The sequence below is a fragment of the Hypanus sabinus genome, chromosome 10 (assembly GCF_030144855.1).
Source record: "Hypanus sabinus isolate sHypSab1 chromosome 10, sHypSab1.hap1, whole genome shotgun sequence".
NCBI classification, from domain to species: Eukaryota; Metazoa; Chordata; class Chondrichthyes; order Myliobatiformes; family Dasyatidae; genus Hypanus; species Hypanus sabinus.
Genome location: NC_082715.1, coordinates 100,788,008 through 100,812,424, shown reverse-complemented (window position 1 = coordinate 100,812,424; position 24,417 = coordinate 100,788,008). Strand labels below are relative to the sequence as shown.

General features: G+C 39.2%; 1 protein-coding gene across 2 annotated transcripts in view; it reads right to left on the bottom strand.

Moving 5' to 3' along the window:
• orc3 (origin recognition complex, subunit 3) overlaps positions 1 to 24,417 on the bottom strand; it is a 68,232-nt gene that overhangs the window by 22,097 nt on the left and 21,718 nt on the right. For both annotated transcript variants that reach the window (XM_059982395.1, XM_059982396.1), the window contains exons 9-17: positions 20,015 to 20,128; positions 19,773 to 19,906; positions 15,869 to 15,932; positions 12,960 to 13,076; positions 10,681 to 10,760; positions 8,984 to 9,117; positions 7,921 to 8,015; positions 4,568 to 4,665; positions 286 to 427 (exon numbers count right to left, since the gene is read on the bottom strand). In XM_059982395.1, coding sequence (XP_059838378.1) covers positions 286 to 427; positions 4,568 to 4,665; positions 7,921 to 8,015; positions 8,984 to 9,117; positions 10,681 to 10,760; positions 12,960 to 13,076; positions 15,869 to 15,932; positions 19,773 to 19,906; positions 20,015 to 20,128 — 978 coding nt within the window. The remainder of the gene's footprint in view (positions 1 to 285; positions 428 to 4,567; positions 4,666 to 7,920; positions 8,016 to 8,983; positions 9,118 to 10,680; positions 10,761 to 12,959; positions 13,077 to 15,868; positions 15,933 to 19,772; positions 19,907 to 20,014; positions 20,129 to 24,417) is intronic.

The window sequence follows — 24,417 nt, the reverse complement described above, 5'->3', positions numbered from 1 at the left end:
GACTTGGCCTCTACATAATTCTGTGGTAATGAATTCTACAGATTCACAACACGCTTGCTACAGCAATTCCTCCTCATTTCTGCTCTATAAAGGGATGCCCTTCTACTTTGAGGCTGTGCCCTCTGGTCTTAAGAGTCTCCCACTTTTGGAAACATCCTGTCCACATCCACTCTATCTAAGCCTTTCAGTTTAAATGGGGTGCAAATGAGAATCAACCAGTTGGACTTTGTTTCATTCTTATCAGAACCAGAAGAAATTATCCTGGTAAAGTGGTCAGTCTATTACCTTTAAGTAGTAATACGGATTACTTAAAGCTATCTGCAAGGCAGCACGTGGAGCTGCATTCAAGTGTCTTCGAAGCATGCTAGCAGCTTTGAAATAGACAACTTCATGGAGCACCTGAGTCTCTGGTAGCAAGAGGTATTGCCTGCAAGAAGAACAAAAAAAAGTGGTATTATCATTTCCTTTCACCAGTAACAGATCAAATCATTCCCTGGTTTTGCATAATTGAGGACAATGAGGAATAATTCAATTGAAAACAGAAGACATTTTGATTTTTTTTAACATCTAACATCCAGACCAAGTGCTCTTAGATTACTAGCTAGTTTCTGTTCCACTCAACAAATGGTTATGCACTGATTACAGCAACAGATGAGCACTCACACAGCCCCTTCTTTATGTGTCTGCACTTTGAACAATAAAAAATTGTCAAATACAATGCAGACACAAGAAACTTCAGAAACTGGAAATCTGGAGCAACACACAAAAAGCTGGAACTCAGTGGGTCTGGTAGCATCTATGGAGAGAAATAAAAAGTCAACATCTCAGAATTTGTTTCCTCACCTCCTCTTTATTCCATGGTTCCATGTCCTCTCTAAATAGATTCTAATCTTCAACCTGTTGTCACTTCCATCGATCAACTTCTAGTTTCTGACAACATTCTCACTCACCTATTGCTTCAACCCCTTCTTCCCTCCTTTGTATACTGGCTAACTCCCATCTTTGGTGAAGATGGTGCTGGTGGGACACAGCCTCACTTTGCAGGTGGCAAACAAAATGACTAACTATAAAATATACCTTTTAGGACTACAATCACTGCAATCTGCAGCCTGTAATTTCTTGTTGGGAAGTATGCTTTTGAACCTTCTGTACAACCTGGTATTTTTGTGGTATCCTGAAATATTCGGTAAACTGGACTTTCGTGAATGTAGGTATAGTTATGGCGGCCATTGCTGGAGCGGACTTAGATGGGATCTGGGTCTGAGAGCGGATAATGAGCTGATGTTTGCCTGAGTTAGGCATGGAGCCAGATCAGAAGGACTAAGGTGTCGAGGGTGAGGGCAGTGGACAAATCAATGTTCAGCTTATTACTGTGAGAGGCTTTGCTTGCCTGAGCGCAGAGCTGACCTGCAGTTTTTGGTATTCGCCGTACCACTGAACCTAGCACTGTGCTGCTGCAGCATCCGGCTCCTCAACTGGCTGCAACACTGAACTAGCTATGTGGCTGTGGACTTACTCTCAGGGACTCTGAAGTTCATAGCTTGTGGATCATTTGCCTTTTTAAAAATACAATTGTTTGCACGATTTGTTCTTTCCTTTTTGCACACTGGAATAATCTTGGTGGTGTAGGGTTTTTCATGAATTCCATTCTGTTTCTTTGTTTTGTGGCAGCCTGCAAGAAGATGCATACATTGATCTCACAAGTGATTCAGAGAAACTGTTCCCTGCATTCACAATACGAAGACCAATAAGAGCTAAAGCTCCTTTCCGAAAATCTGCCCGAGGCTGAGATAACACAAAATTAGAGTTAATCTCAAAAGATGAAACCATACTGATTTCACCAATGCACTTGCCACTCACTTAATGTTAACCTTTCACTACTAATAGATTCCAATTTCAGTAATGCAACGTACAATCAAATTATCTCAAAGAAATAAGAGTCAACAACCCATCTTGAAAAGTAGTCACTTTGCTTATAAACAGGATGCCCCTCATACCTGATACTCCTGCTCTGCACATAGCACAATACCAAATTTAGGCCATTACATGTGGCCACTAATGTCAATACCATGAGAAATGGGTCACCCTTGCAGTTAAATGTCACCTCTCTATATCCTCCAGAACATTTTAAAATTGCACATGACTGACTACTTTCAGCCACTACTTCTTATTGAAATGTGAATTCCAAAACAAAGCTTGTAAGATGTAGTCACTTGATCCATTTTTCCTTGGTATGCAATTATTTGCCAGTGGACATATTGATGTCATTATCACATGCAAAATCTGGCCAGAAAATATCATTAGGATGAATCAAGATGGAACAAGACCCGCCAAATTCCTGATGGGCAGGTCTTCAACAGGAAATGCAATTTTAATAGTAATCTCTTTGAAATATGCCCAAAAATTAACTCAAATGTACCAAGTACATTTGTACTCAATAATGTACTCAAATGTACGTTTGTAGAAAAAGTGCTCTTCTAATCTATTTTCTAGTCTACTGCATCAGGAAATACTGGAAGAATTCCCTTATTTCTACTAATAAAGAGAAAAGCACTTAAGAAACATCCAACATCTGGACCAAAGCCTGTACACTAGCCATTTTTTTTTACCAAAGTTGACAGTGATAAGCACTTTCATTTGCTGGGAATGTACTTTGCAGGAGATGGGACACCTTGACGAGCTGAATGACCCATTTTTGCAACATTTTACTTTAACACTCTTCAAAAGAGGTGATATGGTAACAACAAATTACAACTCTCTCCTCACTGCTCAGTTCTTCACTTCATTCAAGCAAACCAAAACAAAAGTTAAAAAATGTGGCTCTTCTTGTATTGAATTAGAGCCAAAATTGAAACTGGGGCCTGGTTTGCATTGGTGATCCACTGCCTCCAGACACTACAACAGTACGGGCTGACTAAAATTAGACAGTTATGTGTTTATATCACTGTGGCTTCTTCAAATATCATTGGGAGTTTTCATATCACTGCTTAACAACAGATTAATTAATCAACAGAACAGTCTTAAAAGCAAACAGAGATTTAGTCAGGTTTAGTGAAGTGATGAACAATCAGTAGTGGGTGACATGAAAGAGGGCAGCTGATCTAACTAAACAAACAAACTAGAGGCAAGCAGAAACAAGAATTTCTTCAAAGCAGATGATGAGTAGTATGCTAGTAACATCCTACACTAAACAGCAGTTTTCCCCTGCCGCCACCCCTGTACACTTCAGATTCTACTTTTCACTTCTTTTATTCATTATATTTTGGTTTTATTTCCGAATTGACTGCTTTTTTTTCTAGTAGGGAAACTACAGTTAAGTTTGGAAAAGGACAGGTTGGAAAATGTGTGTTTTGATTTTTTTTTAAGCTACAAGGTCACATCCAGCCTACAGGGCATGTGGATGTGCAAGAATTTTCATAAAACATTCAATAAGATGTCCGTCCATGTGATTTGGTGGAGTAAAAGAAGTTAGGTTGAAGGAAGGAAGAAAAATTGGAAGTATTTTTGGCAGACTGGAATTGGGGTTGAACTGACAGTGCCAAAACATTAGCATTAGTTACAATCTTAAAACCTGATGTTGATACGAAAAATACAGGCAGAGCAGGGCTGTGGTTCCAGAACACTTGAGGAAGGCTAAGGCATACGAGCAGACAAACAGACAGCTGAGCACTTTACCCAAGTTTGAAATCAGTTGTTCTAAGAGGAAAAATAAAGACCCATATCTTTCACTGAACTGGCAATTCCTGATCAAAATACATATTCCCTAAATGGAAAACACCATTAAAAATCTAATGGCATTTGTGTTTTAATAAGGCAAAGTACAAATATTAAAAGTGATGATAAATCTGTACAATACATTGGAACTTTAGATGTTTCTGAACACTGTACAACGTATATTGAAGGTTTAAAAGGTGAGCAGGACAATTGCAATAGGCACAGTATGTAAATTCAAGATGCAAAGAGAGATTTGAGATGGTAGACTACATTACAAACAAAGATGGTTAAGAGACAGCTGCTTTGTAGGGCTTTTAATACTGCTTGAAGATAACAAATTATTTTGACTGGAGGAGAGACACCAGGATATGAGAAAGGAGAAGAACAAAAATGCCCAGGGCTATCTAATCTCTTGGAATCTTGGACCGACAACAATTTGAATAGATATATTTAAATATTTAATTGTAACACAGGAACAGGCTACTTGGCCCACAGTGAAAAAAAAACTTTCTTTGTTGAACAATAAAGAGATGAGAGGGAGAAAATACAGGCAACGGAAAGATTCAATAACCTGTCCCTGAACCTTTGTTGACTAGACTTGTTCAAAACGTCCCTAACAACCCTCTTCCCTCAGACCTGAAGACTCACAAGATGTAGATGCTGCTGCTTTATAAATGCGAGAGTCAAGTCGAGGCAAGTGATGGGGAAGGGCTTGTGTGTGCTAAGAGAAGATAATAACTGCTTCTTCCTCACAGGGTATGTTTTAGGAACCCCTAACAGGCACTGAAGGAAGTACAACTTCATATTAAAAATGTCACTGCAATGGTTCTCACTAACTATCCTATTAACTCACCTTACAAGTTTGTCCATAAATTCAAGAACATCCATTCGCAAAACTTCAAACTTGCTTGGTTTCTTGGATCTTCTTAATTCCTTCATTTCCAGTAAGGTCTGCAAAAGCCAAAGCTGTAATTTTCAAAAACTATCTTTGGTACAGTTATTGCTCACTAGCAAGGCACTGAAAGTGATGGGAAATCTTGTTATAAATATGATACTTGCATATTTTGGTTTTAAAATGGTTAAACAGCTTTCCCTCACCCCCAATTAAAACAAAACTTAAAAGGCTTACTTCACTAGTGGTTTGAGATTTTTAGCATACGCAGTTTTTGAAATACATTTGCCTTTCTTGAACATTAAAATACAATAACCATCAACTATGCAAAATTTACATTTTCATTCATTCAAATTTAAGATCACTACATACATAATTCTCCACATCTTCCGTCATCTCAAACAGGATCCTACCATCAAGCACATCTTTCCTTCACCCCCACTTTCTGCTCTCCACAGGAACCACTCCCTACACGACTCCCTCATCCACTTGCCCTCAACACTGATATCCCTCCTGGCACTCATCCTTGCAAGTAGAACAAGTGATACACCTGCCCCTATACCTCCTCCCTCATTACCATTCAGGGTCCCAAAAAGTCCTTCCAGGCAAAGCTGCACTTCCCTTGTGAATCTGTTGGGGTCATATACCGTGCCCGGTGCTCCTGGGTGTGTCCTCCTGTGTATCAGTGAGACCCGACGTAGATTGGGAGATGTTTTCACCATGCACCTACGCTCCTTCCACCTGAAGAAGCGGGATCCCCCAGTAGCCACCCATTTTAATTCCACTTTCTATTCCGATATGTCAATCCATAGCCTCCTCTACTGTTGCGATGAGGCCACACTCAGGCTGTAGGAACAACACCTTATAGTCCATCTGGGCAGCCTCCAAGCTGATGGCATAAACATCAATTTCTCAAACTTCTGGCAATGGCCCCTGCCCTCTCTTTCCCTTTTCCTTCTCTCTTTGCCTGCCCACTGGCTCCCTCAGGCGCTCCTCCCCCTTTTCTTTCTTCCATGGCCCTCTATCCCCACCTATCAGACTCCCCCTTCTCCAGTCCTGTATCTCTTTCACCAGTCAACTTCCCAACTATTTCTTCATCTTTCCCTCTCCCAGTTTCACCTATCACTGGTTCTCTCTCCCCTCCCCCACATTTTAAATCTACTCCTCAGCTTTTTATCTCCAGGCCTGCTGAAGGGTCTCGGCCCAACAAGTTGACTGTACTCTTTTCCATAGATTGTGCCTGCCCTGCAGAGTTCCTCCAGTTTTCAAAATGGTCATTTAGACTGCTGACATGGTTGATCTGTGGGATCTGCTGATTAGTGGTGTATGCAGTGAAGAAGACAAGAACAACAAAAATGTGGGCAGGTTGGATAATAAAACCCTAAGGGGATTGTGATTACTTGAAAGAGAATGAAAATCCTACAGTATGTCTGAACCCAAAGGAACAGGAAACCAGCAAAATATTACTATCCGATGTCTTCTTCACCTGCATTGTCACTTTCAGAGAACTAGGTACTTGTACCTCCAAGTTTCTCTGCAGTTCAACAGTACTTAGGACCCTGTCATTTACTGAGTAAGTTCTACCTTGGTTTGACTTCCCAAAATGGATCACTTTGTGCTTGTCTGCATTAAATTTGATCTGCCATTTCTTTATATGCCATTCTATTACCCACTTTACCAGTTGAAATATATACTGTTGTAACCTTAGACAACCTTCAATCTTGCCACCCATATTCTCAAAATCATCAATACACATGACAAACATTGAGGGGCTCAGTAATGATCCCTGCAGCTCATTACTGGTGCAACCTTCCATTACACCTTCTTATTCCTTACAAGAAGGCGATTTTGTATCTAAATGGTTTGATTACCCTGGATTTCATGTGATCCTACTCTCTGGACTAGCTTACCATGCAGGACCATGTCAAAAGGCTGGTTTAAATCCACTTAGACACTATCACCCTAACCCTGGCAAATATCTCAATAACCTCTTCAAAAAAACTCAAATAGATTTGAGACATAATTTCCCATGCACAGAACTATGCCGACTATCCCTAATTAGTCTTTGCCTTTCGAACTGCAGATATATCCTGTCTCAGAATCCCCTCCAATTACTTAACACTGATGCTAGGCTCACTGGCTCAGGAATATACAAGAATCACTACCAGAGACCCAACAATGTCTTCTCGTTATCCACCTTTAAAAAGCAAAGCCTCCTCTTTCACATTGTCGTTTACTAAATTCACTACCTTCTTGTCTGTATTTATTGTGGAGAAGTGTTCATTTATGACTGCACCCATCTGCTTTGACTCCATATGTAGACAACCATAAGAATCCTTGAGGACTTATTCTTCCCCCAGTTAGCCTTTTGCTCTTAATATATTTATAAATACTCTTAGGATTCTCTTTTACCTTATCTGCCAGGGACATCTCATGTCCTAATTTACTTATTTAATTATTTTTAAAGTGTTCTCCTACATTCCTCAAAGTCCTCAAGGGACTCGCTTAATCCTAGTTGCCAATACCTGGTATATGCCTTCTTTTTCTTGACCTGAGACTCAATATACTTCATCCACCAAGGTTTACTAATCCTGCCAGCCTTGCCCTTCACTCTAACAAGAACACGTTGACCCAGTAATTTGAAAGCAAACTACTTGTTCCCTTTACTTGTGAACAGCCTCTCCCATTTGACCTTTATAAATCGCTTCCCTAATACCATCAAAATTAGCTTTACTCCAATATAAGACTAACTTTTCAACCAGCCGCATTTCTTTCAATAACTATGTTAAAACTACAAGAAATATGGTCACTATTCCTAAAATGCTCCCCCAAAGTTCAGTCAGTTGCCTTGCCTCATTTTTCAAAGGAAGCCCTCAAAAGTTACATTTATTTAGCAATACAGTGCGGAGTAGGCCCTTCCGGCCCTTTGAGCCACACCACCCCAGCAAAACCACAACCCCGATTAACCCCAAGCTAACCATGGAACAATTTACAATGACCAATTAACCCACCAGGTACATCTTGGGGCTGTGGGAGGAAACTGAAGCACCCGAGGAAAACCAACGCACTCCACAGGGAGGATGTGACGGAGACTCCTCATAGAACAGTACCAGAATTGAACTCAGAACTCTGGTACAGCCTGAGCTGTAATAGTGTTGCACTAACCACCACACTACTGTGGTGCCCACTGTTACACTGAAATTGGCTACAAGCATTTCAACCATCGTCAATAGTTTGTTTTGAAAAACAGAATAGAAAGTATGAAGGTAGGGTATTTACAGGAAAGAAGGCAACATATTAACTAAAAATTGAACCTTTTGAAGCTGATAAAGATCAGTCTTTTTCTGTAGCGATTTCTGTGATCTTTCTTTGGGTTCTTTACCTTCTTCAATATCTTCCACAGGAACTTCTATGTAAAATTAATAATAAAAAAATAACTATTGCAAGAGGTAATCTTTCTCCTGAAGAAAGACCGAGTTTTCTCTGATCTGAGATTGCTCAGCACTGAGTGCCAGATGTGAAAACACTCTCCCCCTCTCCAGTACCAACATCTTCATGAGATTAAACAAAAATGTATCCTGTGATGAACTAGTTATACATCCAATAAATTATTGGTATAATAGCTTACATTCATTTTCAGATTCCGTGAAGCAAATGATGATTACTTCATGCAGTTTCCTCAGTAATAATTATCTACAGAATTTATGCCGAGAAGTTAAATAAAACAGTTTGGAAAAAAATGGCCAGACTTACAGGAAGCAAGATTCATGGTACAGAAATGAGCAGTTTTTTTAAGGAGGAATAAGAAAAGGCAGTAAAAACTGAATGGTAGAATTATAAGAGAGGTTCAGCAGCAGAGTGACTTGAATTAACAATATGTTCAAAGGTGCTACAAGATGAGGAGATCATTATTTCAGAAATGAAATTTAAAAGTGTTTTGATTAATCATTCTACATCACTGTTTATTTAAAATAATGCCCAATTCTGGACCCTACATCTTAGGAAGGATGTCATGAACTTTGGGAGAACACAGAGAAAATTTACTTGAATTATAGCAGGCATAATGACTATGGCTTTCAAAAAGATAATTACTTGTAGAAAAATGGAAATATATACAATGCTGTAGGGAAAGAACAGGGATATGAATCTATCACATAAAGAGCCGGCACAACATGAGAGATTAAGTGACCATCCTCTGAGAATTTAATTCTATTGAATTCTTTTTAATAGAAGATTGGAGGAAGTGTTAAATTAATAAGAATCAGCAAGCTGGATCGCTCATGTTTCTATTGCAATAATAATAATATGGAAATTACATTTCCAAAAAATAGATCTTGGTCTGGCCCATTACCACTGACTACATTGCTCAACACGTACCGTCCAGTTTCTGAAACTTTGCAAGGAAATCTTCCAGTGTTTGTATGGAATGAGTGAGGGATTTGTGCTCAGAAGACTGCAACACTTCTAAGCATTTTTGAAGCAGATGTACAAGCTCATCTTTGGCCATCATTCTGCAACAGATCAAGTTATTTAATCACCACACAAATTCAATACACATCTTCTCCCATCATATGTTGGAGCAGGCAAATGGCTAATCTGACATGCTCTTTCCCATTTGCAAACTGCAGAAGTTCCATGCTTCACGTGTTAGAATACCTTCACAATATCATTACCAAAATTACAACAAGGAAATTTCATGCAACAATTGATTAAAGTAGCACAGTGGGGTACAGCAGGAGGTGTTCTTGCCTACAGCTACAGCCAGCTGGGTTTGTTGTTGACTACATTTATACACTCTGTGTTCCAGGTGCTCGGATTTACTCTTACATCACAAAGCCATGCTGGTAGGCTGTTTGACTATTATAAATTACCTCAGTGTAGATGAACGGTAGAAAAATTAAGTTGGAGTTGATGGGCACATGGGAGGGCATAAACTATAGCGAGATAAGTAGGTGAGAGCCAGCTTTGACTCAATGGGCACAATGACCTTTTCCAATTAAAAGAAAGAGAAAGGGAAAAGAAATGCTGCAGCTGCATTGATACTGAACAGGGTGAAATGACCCTGCTAACCTCATTGGCTTTCCTCAGCAGATGCATCAAACTGCCTCATTCAAGTTCCATCCAATGGGTGAATTTCACAAAATTTAAAAATCAATCTCACTACTGTAACCAGTCCCTACTAGCAGTTCCTGTACCAAATCATCAAACAGCGTGAAAATATTTAAACATTAAAAGAGCTGGGGTCATGGGTTAAGGGTAAAAGATGAAGCGTTTAAGAGGAACAGGAGGGGGACCTTCACTCAGAGTAGCAAGGCTGTGGAATGAGCTGCCAGCAGAAGTGATGGATGCAGTTCAACTTCAACATTTAAGAGAAATTTGGATGAACTTTGATGGGAGGGGTATGGGTTGATGCGACTAGGCAAAATAATAATTCAGCGTTGACTAGATGGGCTGAAGGCTTGTTTCTGAGTGGTAGTGCTCTATGAACCTATTAAAATTAATTCATCATCCAGAATACTATTAAAACAGATGTGGAACTAAGGCAATAAAATGATATGGAATTAGAATCTCAAGGGGACTTCTACTAGATATGACAAAATCATTTTGCAAATAAAATATTTGAAGCAGGAGGATCTAAAGTCAGAAATTTACCAAAGTGATGCTGTAGAGTTATTATTTTAAGGAGACCAAATTAATTAAGCATTTAAGCAGAAGATGATTAAAGCCTTGAAATGGATGGGGAAGAGGCATGTTAGGCTTGGAGTGATGAGATACATATGGACCAACTGAACTGCACGATTTGTTTCTTATAGAATGTGTACATTCCATTCAGTGTAAACAACCAACATTGTGAATCAATAAAGTTAGGACATACAAAAGTAGGAAGTGCTGTAGTTATAAAGTACTACATCATTACAAGGTTCTTAGGCTAGAGCAGCTGAGTCACATATTATTCTCCTGATGAAGGGTTTTGGCCCGAAACGTCATTATTACCTCCTCCCATAGATGCTGTCTGGCCTGCTGAGTTCTGCCAGCATTTTGTGTTTTTCACATATTATTCTCTATACTTTTACCTGAACAGTTGGAATGCAGCAGTGTACTCCTCATTTTCCCATACGTTTGACTCTAAGCAGGTGATGTAGAGTTCTCTGATCTGTGGGTTCACAAGTCATCAATAAATTCCAGGCATATTCAAAGATCCATGTAAAAAGGAAGTTAAAATCTAATCGCTTTTTCCACTAAACAAAACCACAGTACTATGAATAAAATTAGCTCCACAAAGCATTAGGCAGCTCTTAACCCAGAACAGGTTGTTACATCCTTATCATTAATTTCACTGAAAATTCTGATGTGGCTGTGGTTTCCAATTATGCTCTGCTTTCCAGGAAAAATTGTTAACTATGCTTCACTTTTAGGTCCTTGAGTCCACATTACAACCTCGATCAACAGAGTTGGGAGCACACTTCCAATGTAGAAAATACTTGCTTCACACCAATCAGTTCACACTTCCCCAGATTGATCAAAGTGGCTCTATCGACAACAACAGAAAGAATAAAGACTGCTCTGGAAATAGTTGTTTATCTCTACAAATTCCACATACCTCCGGGAAATAATCTGCACTAAGATCTGGAATGAAAGAAATTTCTTAGCCATGACTTGACAGTCTGTATATATACCTGGACTGATGGCACTTCAAGAACTACAGGAATAGTTTCCTTTAATAACTACAGACTTTCCTTACATAATATACCACGAGTCATTACAACCAGGATCTCTATACAACTCCATTTATACTTGCAAATTTACTTTCAAAATAAAAACGAGATCCTTAGATGTCTTGGCTAACTGACTTTACAGTATGCATATAACATTACTGCATTCAATGTTTATTCCAGGATGTAATGTAAAAGACACATATGACTTTCAAACGTTAAACTCTCTTTTACACAATGAATAGAAGTCACACTGAACATCTCAAATCCTCCATTTATTCTTTCATTTTATCTACCTCTAATACTTAACACAATTTGTAAACCTATCTACTCAACAATGGAGAAAATGTCCATATTTATCCTGTTCATTAAAACCAGGACAAAACCAATCCAGTTAATTGCCCAGACCATTTTTTAAACATGAGTAAAGTGATAAAAGGCTTTATTGACAGGGCTCACCAATAAACTGCTTACTGATGCTCAGTTTGGCTTCTGCAAGGACCAGTATGCTCCACACATCATCAGACCTTTGGTCCAAGCATGTACCAAAGAACTAAATACCACAATAAGGTGGGACTGACTCATCTAAACGTGAAGGCAGCTTTTGACCAAGTGTAACACTGGGGAGTCCTAGTAAAATTAAAGTCAATGGACATTGAGGGAAACAACACTACAATTATTGGAGCCACAGTTTACAAAAAAGATGGTTATGGCTCTTGTACGTCAATCCTCCCAATCCTAGGACATCACTGCAGGAATTCAAAAGGGCACTCTCCTAGATCGAACCACCTTCTGTTGATAGAACCCCAAGCTGACCGCTTCATCTTGGATTATGCAAGTCAGGTTAAATGTTCATTCAGTTTACCACTGACAAACAGTAACTGTAGAGCAAATCACCAAAAAATGTGCTGTAGTTACATGTCCAGGCAGTTCTGAAAGCACCTCCTACTGGTTCCCCTCAGATTTATATCTGATTCAGAAATAAACCATTGTTTTTCATCATCACTGAGTCTAAATCCAAGAACTCACTATTCTACAGTGTTCTATTTAAAGTGGCAGCTCATTTCTACCTTCTCAAGGGCAATTAAGCATGGGAATAATTGCTGGCCCTTCCAACAACACTGAGGACTGAATAAGCAGTGCAGATTGCCTACTTGTAGAGGCAAGATTTACAATTATCAAAAACTATTGCTCAATGATTCAAACTAGTGGGTGAAGTGCATTCCTTTGAAACTAAACACAGATGATGGTAATGATTTAAATTATTTTTCTTGTTAGCAGGTGGAACATTTCAACACCTGCCTGACTGGAAGTTCTATCAACCAGCAAGTAATTACAGGCTTTTCTACCTCCCTCCCACAACTACCCAGAACTGTTTCACTCTTACGTAGCCAATAATATCCTAATACTCCTGTTTTACCTTATGGCTATTATAAAATATAGGACAAAACAGATGGTTTCTTTTGTGAGAACAAGTGCAATAAACTAACTTGGTGAACTAGAGTCAGATGCTTCACCTCATCCAATCTGCCTTCAACATCTTCAATAAAATGCTTTCTAAGCAAATTGTTAATGTTCAGAAAAGTAAAACAATTCATTTGTAGTTAAGTATTTCAGATATTTCAAAAGCAAACACACACCTGTTTACCCAAAGGATACCTTGGAAGTGATGATGTAAAAATGTGCAAGCATTTCAGAACCGTGAAGTAATTCTTGTGGTATTTGTGAAGGCTTGTCAACAGTGTTTCTACAACAGTCTGTAAAATTTGATAGACAAATAAAAGGAATGTATAAATGAATTGAAAATCATCTAGTACTCAACATAACTCTAATGATGCCTAAAGTGATTCAGCTGGAAACATCCATTGGCATTGGACCATCTTGTTATGAACAAAAGTTCATAATTTAATAAAAAATATTAGTTGATATGGCAGATTTTCATTAGAGGTGAATAAAAACTTTGTGCTGGTTATAAACTTTATTAACCAAAAACTGTAACAATTCAAACAATAAACCAAGTCTTTCAATCCATATCTATTGCAATCTTTGTCAAAGCAATCCTAAGCTAACCCCACCACTCTACATTTACCATAAAAATAGTATCTTAATCTATCCAAATTTTCTTTAATCTTTAATTCCTACCTCCACAACTTGTAGCAAACATTCCAATTGTAAGTAACCTTAAGTAAAATAAATCTGCATTCCTCTCCTTCCTTTAGATCAGTAATAATTTTAAAAAACATCCCCTTTTGTTTATAGGTGCACGGGAGAGTATTCTGACTGGTTACACCACAGCCTGATACGAAGGCTCCAATGCACAGAACTCAAGAGGCTACAGAGGTTTTGTAGACTCAACCAGCTCCATCACTGGCACAATCCTCCCCATTATTGAGGGCATCTTCAAGAGATGGTGCATCAAAAAGACAGCATCCATCTCTATGCACCTACCAACTTTGGAATATGCCCTCTTCTTGGTACTACCATCAGGGAGGAAATACAGGAGTCTGAAGACACCCACTCAACGATTCAGAAACCACTTCTTCCTCTCTGCCATCAGATTTCTGAACAGTCCACAAATCAACACGTACTAGCTCATTATTCCTTTTTCTTGTACTATTTATTTTATATTTATAGTAACTTTATATTCTTGCACTGTACTGCTGCTGCAAAATAACTAATTTCATATCACAGTTAAAGATGACGCCAGAGGTTTTTGCAGACCTGGACAACTTTGAGTTATAACCATATAACAATTACAACATGGAAACAGGCCATCTCGGCCCTTCTAGTCTGTGCCGAACACTTTCTCTCCCCTAGCACCACCGACCTGCACTCAGCCCATAACCCTCCATTATATAACCATATAACAATTACAACCACGAAACATTTTAAGTTTTAAGAGTCAAGTCATTTTAAGAGTTCAACCACGAAACATTTTAAGTTTCTGTTCTCATGTCTGTTGTTTTCCTTTTCAAGGTGGCTGAGTCCATGATCTATAGCTGCACTCAAACTGCGTTCTTCCCGGACAGTGGGTTCTTTCTCTTCAGGAACTCGCCAAGTGGCCTGAGGCTTCAGTATCTCCAGAAGCAGGTTGGAAGATGTGCACCATTAGGCTGCGGTCTGGCGTGGCCCTGAGGAAGACCTGATCCCTTGCCAATGCTGCAAACTAAAGCGTGCAGCAGATTTACACGTCGAGAAAGTGAGTGTGGCTGTCGAAAGTCTCTGTACTTGCAATCACTCTTCCTCTCTCTCGATGCTGATAGAGGTTTTGGTGATTCTCAGGTTGGGGGAAACTCGAAATAAGCGATGCTGCAGACTGTAACATTGAAACAGCAAGCTGTGAGCCTCCTCTTTTGTTGTGGCAGGAGCGACATCTCGGTCTCGCTCATTATTGAGAGAGAAAGCTGTTGAGGTGTTGAATGAACAGTAATACTTGATGAACTAAAGATCACGGGCTTCAGCAGCGTGCTATTGCTTGCATGGTGGGTGGTGGGGAGGCTGATAATTTTTGCTGAAACAAGTGGGAGAGGGGAGGGGGAATATGATGCTTTGCTGCTGCTTGTGCAAGGGGAGGGGAGGAGGCTTTAGGGTTCTAACTTTTTTCTGTCATTCATTCTTTGGGGTTTTTGCTCTCTGTTTCATGGATGTCTGCGAAGAGCAAGGATTTCAGATTCGATGACATTAAATTGAACGACTGAATACAAGACAGTAATAATAATCCTGATTCTGATTTATTGATTTCCATTCACAGAAAAAAATCATTTTCTCTTTAATTTATCAAGTGCCTTTACAGTCTTAAAAATCTCTCATTTCAATTTTATTTTTTATCTGTCTATCCTCTTTCTTGGCACCAACCTGATCTTTACTATGTTTTGGCAGTGAAAATTAAGCACACTGATCCTAACTGATCATAACCTAACTTAGCACAGATTATTGCTTCTTCATTCTCCTACCTGAGTACCATAAATCTTTGTATTTCAGAGAATCAACATGTGGAACCAGAGCCTTTTAATACACAGCAAACGTTTTATCATGTTAATTTAAGGAGACATTAGTACTTAGACAGATTCCAGCAATTTATATTGAGGAATACCTAGGGATTTTGCATGATGGAGAAGATGATGGGAAAAGAAGCAATTGAATTGTAATATTTTAATACATGGTATGAGAAATAAAGAGGTGACTGAAATTCTAAGTGATAAAACATATTTGAGAAAATTGCTGAAGGTACAAGAGGTAAACATAAAGGGATATTGGGAGGTATTCCCAAAATGAAGAGGCCTAAGCCTCTATTAGAAAAGCTGGCTTAAGGGACCTATATTTTTTTTAAAAATCAGAGTTAAGGGATTGATGGCAACCAGTGGATGTGAAAATTCAGGAGGAAGCTGAAGAGATGGTGCACGCTGAAATTATGAACAGATTTGAAAGTGACAAAGAATGTAAATTTAACGCAATCCTTTTCAAGAGCTAATGTACATCAGCAATGAAGAGTACGTTATTCAAGTATCAAGTATCACATCAAGTATGGAATATACATCAAATGGATTACCTTTAAATATTGGTCATTAGTCAAAAGGTCAATCTGCTTTTCTGAATCTTGACAATCAACGTAACTAAAATTTAAAAATACATTCCGATTAATGTTGCTGGTTCATAATTGCAGTTACATAGCTGGCAATGTTACAACACAGCGGCCCTGCAGAATATCAATTACATCATAAAACATTCCTGTGACTTTTAGCCAGTAATACCCACTCCATGGTTCCAGTACACAACAGGTAAACATAAGCACTAGCTCAAGTTTGGCCATTGATTTAAATTATATAATTCCCTTCAGCTGGAAAGCAACTCACAACTTTTACTTTTGATGTATCTCAAAACATCATTGATCCACAATCCTGCTTAGCAACATTTCCTTGCTCTAAAGCTCAAAGTGAAAGTGAAGGCCCTCCAGTTTAAAGCAGCTTCCCTGGACGTAAGCTGATACAAATAAACTGAATTGCTTCTAGAAGGCATACACAATGTGGATAGCTTCATCTACCGGTAGCAATTTGGAAAGTGAGAGAACAAAGAAAACTATAAAGCATTATACAGGTCATAAAACATTAAAGAATAACACAAAAAACATGGGAACATTAAATCTTTATTATAAACTGGGAAACAGTTATTAACATAAATACAGACAAACTGGAGATATTTGAAGAAGCAACTTAAGATACTGGAAGTACACATCAAACTAGTCACCATCTACAAAGAGGGACACAGTAATGTGTCAGATTGGCAACATTACAGATTAACAGCTAATAATCTTGGGAAACTGGAACCAGGAAGAAGGAAAGGGAACTATTTGTGCTAGGATGGAGGGCAAGAATGTTTTATTTACAAAAGTAATCACAATGCAAGCAAATGGTGAAGTTTTTTTAAACCTGTCTCAATCTTTTGACACTTTCTGGTTGCTTATCTTTTAACATCTCATCTCAATTGCAAAAAACAGTCACAAGCTATTGTAATTACAAATTCATAAAACAGTGACAGATGAATAACTTACTTTGCAGTGAACTTTTCATACAAATAATGTAGTTCAAAGTGCTTTACAATGAGATAAAGCATGAATACGAAAAAAAAGGACAATATGGTGTTAATTAAGAGCAAGGTTAAATAAATAGGTTTACAGCTGGCATTTAAGTGTCAACTGAGTCTGCATCTCTTATAGTTCCAGTTAATGACTGTAGTTCAAAAACAAGACCTGCCAATTATCTTTTGAGGGAGATTGCTTAATTTAAGAAACCAGTGGAAGACGACCTGAGAGTTCAAGCAGTATTATAAAATAAAAGTGATTCTGCAATGTACCCCAATCCCAGACCAGAGAGCTTTAAACATAAGAGAAAATTAAAATCAATTCTAAAAGATACAGGAGGCCAATGACAGCAGTAAAGGAAAGAGTGACGTGCTCTCTCATCCTGTTACTGCTCCTTTCATACCTTGTGGTGCATCGGTCAGCAATCTTGCCATTTCTTTAGCATTTTTGTCTGGTTTTTTTTGGCTAAGTTGCTAGCTCAATGTTCAGTCCAGCACATTAAGAAAGCGTGCAAGGAACCAGCCCAATTCAAACTTGGGACCACTCAGGTCAAAGTCCAGTGCGAATGCCACTACACCACCAGCCAGATCTCTCATCCTGGTTTTAAGTTGAAAGATCTAGCAGTGATATTCTGAATAAGTTGAAGTTTGTTAATAGATTGCTTTTGGAAGGCTAATAAAATGTGTACTGCAGTAATCCAGGTCTGTTCAACAGAAGGGCATGAATTAGTTTTACAGCATCATTTAGTAACAGAAATGGACATACCTTTGCAATATTTCTTAAGTTGTAGAAGTGCTGATCAGGTCACTTTTCTTTATTTGGGATTTAAAATACAAATCAGAATCAAGGATAACGCCTAGGCTTGCTACTTCTGATTTTATAAGGGCAGCCAAGTTCCCCAGTTTATCAAGAAGTTTCTCTCTGTTGTGTTTGGGACCAACTAAAGGTATTTCAATTTTATCTTAGGTATAAGACATAAGACATTGGAGCAGAATTAGGCTACTTGGCCCATCGACTCTGCTCCACCATTCCATCATGGCTGATTTATTATTCCTCTCAACCATATTCTCCTGCCTTTTCCCCATAACTTTTGATGCCCTGATTAATCAAGAACCGATCAACCCCTGCCTTAAATATACTCAACAACTTGGCTTCCACAGTTGTCTGTGGCAATAATTTCCACTGATACACTACCCTATGGCTAAAGAAGTTCCTACTTATCTCTGTTCTAAATGGATACACCTCTATTCTGAAGCTGTGCCCTATGATCCTAGACTCACCCACTAAAGGAAACATTCTCTCCACATCCACTCGGTCTAGACCTTTCAATATTCCATAGGTTTCAATGAAATCCTCGCCTCATTCTTCTAAACTAGCAAGTACAGGCCTAGAGGCATCAAATGCTCCTCATACATTAACCCTTTCATGCCCAGAATCATTCTTGTGAACCTCCTCTGGACCCTCTCTAATGCCAGCAAATCTTTTGTTAGATACACGACTGAAAACTCCTCATAATACTCCAAGTGTGATCTGACTAATGCTTTATAAAGCATCAGCATCACATCCTTGCCCTTATATTCTGGTCCTTTTGAAATGAATGCTGGCAGCACAGTAGCATAGTGGATAGCACAACACTTTACAGTATGGACGACCCAAGCTCAATTCCCTCTGCTGTCTGTAAGGACATTCTCTTCCTGGTGCTCTGATTTCCTGCCACAATCCAAATACATACTGGTTGGTAGGTTAATTGGTCATTGTAAACTGTCCCGTGTTTAAACTGGGATTAGATCAGGGGATTGCTAGGCAGCATGGCTGTACCATGCTGTACCTCAATTAAAAAAATATTGCATTTTCTTCCTTACCACCTGCTCAACCTGCAAGTTAGCCTTTAGGGAATTCTATACAAGAACTCTCAAGTCTCTTTGCACCTCTATTTTTTGAATTTTCTTCCTATTTAGAAAACAGTCTACACCATTATTCCTTTTGCTAAAGTTCAGGATCATACACTCCTCTGTACTATATTCCATTTGCTACTTCTTTGCCCATTCTCCCAATCCGTACAAGTCCTTCTGCAGACTCCCTGCTTCCTCAACTCTAACTGCCCCTCCACCTACTGTACCTTTGTATCAGCTGTGGAACACCTCTTGTCTTCTCTTAGGTTTAGGAAATTTTTGATCCTCCGCCTGTTTATTGCTGCTGTATCAGAAGTCAGAGAAGATCACCATCAGGCTCAAACAAGATATACAAATGTGTGACATCTGGAAATCAAATTTATGCTCTCTTAGGGTAACATGTATAAGGAGAAGAATAGGGGACCAAGACAGCCGCTCTGAACAATACCAAAAGTACATCGTATATCTTTTTGTCTTGTCTCCAAGACAAACAAAAAGAATTTCTCTCCAAGATATATGAGCAAAACCAATTAAGGGTGCTACCAGAAACCAATCCAGATCTCAAGGCGATCCAGCAGAGTGTTGCGGTCAATTGTGTCAAAGGTAGCACTTTATATAGATTTAGGAAAATTAGAACTGAGAGCCTATTGGCAAATATGCTAGGGTTATTGATAATTTTGATAAGGGCCACCTCTGTGTTGTGGTTTGCTCTAAAACCTGACTGAAAGCTTTCCAGAATACTGTTCTCATTCAGAAAGTTGTTGAGTTGGTTGAAACTTCCAGGTATACCCAACAAATAATGTACTGGAAGAAACAGAAGTTAACACTAGACTTCTCATCAGTGAACAATCTGTTTTTCTCTTCACAGTGCTTAAGACTCTTTAAACTGTGACTCTTCATCAGTCTGTAATGGGCTTCAGAAAATCCTAAAAGAAGCCATAAGGTTCAAGTCTTTTCATCAAAAGCAAGAAACTTTTACTCACCCCATAAAAGATGGCAACTGGCGGATTAGTTCACAGTCATCATGGGTAAGTTTCTGGACCCTGGCATTGGCTTCATTCAATGCACAGCATAGAAGACTAAGCGGTTCAGAGTAGAAGTGCTCCAACAGAGATAGCTGTGAAGAACAAATGGAAGAATATACAGGAACTGAATCAAAGTAAATTTCAATTTTTGTATTATAAGCAGATGTTGAACTTGTCCATCACAACCAACCCCTGCTTACCTGAACTCCTTTAACAAAATTCTTTGCAGAAAAATCATGGTACAAGAATATGTTATTCAGAACTTGAAGCACTTTGCCACTCAACTTAAATGGGAACTTGGCTGTCAACACAAGCTGTGAATGAGAATGAAAAACAAGAAAACAGGTATTTGCATTGCACTGATTTATAACAATTAGAAGATGGAAGCAAACCCCATATATGTTTGTAAATTCAAAACTTGCCTCAAAATCCAATCACAAGAAAGAGGACTCTCCAAAAACAAATAAACAAAACTAGTGTAGAATGAGTATTTATGCATACAAATATGGTGGGGTGAGTTGCCGCTGAAGTCAACACTTATTTCCCATTTCCTGAATCTGGGCAGTTCTTCTGGTGAAGGTACTCCCACAGTGCTGTTAGACAGACAACTGTAGTCTTTAAAATACGGGAATACACACTCAGTGGCCACTTTATTAGGTACACCTGTTCATTAGTGTAACTATCTGATCAGCCAATTAGGTGTCATAGACATAGAACATTATAGCATAGAAATAGCCCTTTGGCCCATCTAGACCATGCCGAACTATTAATCTGCCAATTCCATCAACCTGTGCTCAGACCATAGACCCACATACCCTTCACATTCACATACCTAACTAAATTTCTCTTAAACGCTGAAATCAAACCCACATCCACTACTTTCACTGGCAGCTCATTCCACACACTCAGAGTGAAGGTGTTCACTTTAAACATTTCACCTTTCACCCTTAACCCATGACTTCCAGTTTGAGTCTCACCCAACTCAATGGAAAAACTGACAGCAACTTAATGGAGGAAAGCATGCAGACATGATCAAGAAGTTCAGCTGTTGCACAGATCCAGCATCAGTATGGGAAAGAAATGAGATCTAAGTGACTTTGACCATGGAATGATTGCTGGTGTCAGACAGGGTGGTTTTCTATTTCAGAAACTGACTTCCTGAGTTTTATTTTTACTTAGACATACAGCACGGAATAAGCCCTTCCAGCCCAACATGCTGCACCACCCAGCAACCCACATTTAACCCGAGTCTAACCACAAGACAATTTACAATGACCAATTAACCTACTAACTGGTATGCCTTTGGAATGGAGCACCTGGAGGAAATCCACACACTCACAGGAAGGCTGTGCCAACATTTCACTCACAACAATCTCTGGAGTTTGGGGCAAAAATACCTCGTCAGAAGAGAATGGCCAGACTGGTTCAAGCTGACACGAAGGTGACAATAACTTAAATAACAGCGGTGTGCAGAAGAGCATCTTTGAAAGTATAATACTTCGAACCTTGAAGTGATGGGTGACAACACCAGAAGACCACACTGGGACCCAATAAAGTAGCCATTTCCACATCAGGACAGCACATAGCTTGGAGCCAAAACTATGATTAGTAGAGTTACGTTTAGCTTTGACGTACTAATGGCAGAAGGGGATTTGAGAGGTGTTGATGAAGCTTTGTTAAACTGCTATAGCTGGAATACCACGTGCAGTTCTGGTTGCCAAACTATGAGAGAATGCCGAGGAGATTCAGCTGAATGTTGACTGGGATAGAACAAGGTGAGGCAGGACAGGCTGGGTATGTTTTCTGTGGAACGGATTAGGTGGAGGGAAACCTAAGAGAGATGTACAAAATTATGAGGGGCATAGATGGGATAGATGATCAAAAAGGTCCACCAAAGCAGAGATGCCCAAAACTAGAGGGCATTAGATTCGGCCAAGGAAAAGGCTGAGAGGGAATTTGAGGAGGAATTCTTTTTACCCATGGGATGATTGGAATCTGGAATGTTTTGCCCAAAGGGGTGATGGAGGCAAGTGCTCTCATATCATTTAAGTAGCAGAATTGCCAAGACACAGCAGGCAATGGACTAACTACTGGTAAATGGAACTAGTATACATGGTCAGTATGGAGATGATGGACTAAAAGGGCCAGTTTCCGTGTTGTATGACTCTATAACAAGTTATGGACAACGGAAATTCTAAGATATTTCAGTTTCCCCTATGCTAATCCAGAATACCTCTAGCAACAGGATCCAGGAGACGTAGAGCTACAATATGGCGATGTTTATTTTTAAACATACACTAACCATTCATGCTCCTGTTCAGGTTAATAGACAATACTCATGGATTTTTGTTTGCTGGGAGAGTAATTCTGCAATGGACAGATTTTATCTGCGTACTTTTCCATTACAGCGAACGGAGGCCTTCAGTATTGCACTGTATACTGCTGTTTTTTGTCTCTTTACAGACCAAGGAAACAGATATTTTTCTAAAGCTTCTTTACATTTCAAATAAAGTCATTTTACTCTATAGACATCTTTTTGTTTGAGTTGTAATTCAGAGGATAAATGAGTAATAACTATCAACAAACATTGCTCCAAGCTGGTTGCTTATACAATGGAGAGGCTCCAAAAATATTTCTTCTTTTCTCTAAAGAAATATCAGTTCCCTGCATGGCCTCTTCCAAGAATGAAACAGTAGAGGCTCTGACAGGAATCAGCTGTAATAACAAAAGGGATCCTGCAGATGCTGGAAATTCAGAGCAACACACACAAAATGCTGGAAATAAATAAACAGTCAACATTTCGGGCCGAGTCCTTCATCAAAACCCAATAAACCAAAGTCTGCCTTCACAATAAAATTGAAACCAGTACATTCTTCATCCGCCCCCAAGGAAAAAAAATCAACATTTTAGCAAGGGGGCATTCATAGGGCTCTGTTGATGTTATGGTCATCGATGAAAGAAAAATGGAGGACCAAGTTGAAGGAAGGGTTAGATTGATCTTGAAGTAAGTTAAAAGGTTGGCACATTGTGGACTGAGGGGCTTGTACAGTTCTATCTGTGTGAACCTAGGATTAGAAATAGGCCACCTTGCCTTCAGACCCATTCTATACTTAAATATTCCATGGCTGAAATATATCTTAGCATTCATCAGCTTTGCTTCTGAAAAACACAATTCCTTTGCCTACCAAAAACCTTTTAAATCCACTTTTGAAATCTGGCTCAGTACCTTCTTACTGAAAAGTGTCCCAGCTTTATACCCTTTGTATGAATGTCTCCCGTTATCATCCTGAGCACCCTAACTCTAATATTAAGATTCTGTCCTCTTGCTCATTTTGGAGTTATTTGGAGTCAGAGTTTAACTTGAATGAAGTAGTGTAATAATTCTTCCTCCAGTTCCTGCATTCTACTTTTACACTTTAACTTGTATCTATGCAAATAAAAACCGTCAGCTCTGTACTGTGATTACATCTAAAATGGTCCAAAACTCAAGTTTTCCCAAGGAAAATTAAATTCTCATATTGTAGTTCCCCTTAGATTAAGTAGTAGGACATATGCTGCACTAGATTATATTTTTTAAACTTGTAACTGTACCATCAGTCCCTGAAATTTTGTGCGCCTAAAAGAATATGCGGAATATACGTATCAGTGCAGTGCCCAATGAATTTATGCCAAATCGTCCTTCATTAAAGAAGCATTCCTTAATCATCCCCACCCTCATTCCCAACCACCGCTGAGTAAAAGGGCAACTAAAAATAAGCTACAGGAGGAACTGAGAATCCAGGTCAAGGACTAGAGGTTGGATGCCCGACGTCTGCGTACTTCAACAGTCCGGGGCTACGTGTGGCCTGTGGTGGGGCTGAAGTCCTGTCGTCAGTGAGTGGGTGTGTAGATAAGGGGCTTGTTTTATTTTGTTGTTGCTGCTGTTGAACATTGTGAGCATGCTGTGCTGGTGCCAGAATGTGTACTGACACCTGCGGACGCTCCTAACCCACCCTTCGGTGTGTTGATTGTCAATGGAAGTGCTGTACTTCACTGTATGTTTTGATGCACGTGTGATGACTAAATCTGAATCTGAACTCAACAGGTCAGACAGCATCTGCGAAATCCAAGGGAGAGCCAAGGTTTCAGGTTGAGACCCTACATCAAGTCCGAAAGTATAAGTCAGGGATAAAGGATTTTTTTTTTGGTGGGGTGCAGGAGAAAAATCCCAGAATGAGAGGAGATTGTCTGGCAGATGGAAGGGGATTTATAATATTTTACAACTGCAAAGTCAGGGTGGCCACGGTAAACAGAACACAGGTGCTCAGCAAGGCAGTCTCCTACTTTACTAGGACTCAGAATTGGCCACTTCAGCCTTGAAACTTGATGCTTCTTTAAATAATTGTGACGCCAGGCATTTCAAAGCTTTTGTTTGTGTTTTTTTCTTTCTCTAATTGTGCAAATTTATCACCAGAACAATCTCATTACAAATATTCTCTTAGGCATGAAAAGACCTCCACGATCCTCCTTTCAAATTTAAATTAAGGTTTTCTCACTTTCCTGGTTCCAACCCGAAACTCTATTTTACCTTCCACAGATTTTGCCTAATCTGTCAAAGCTTTCT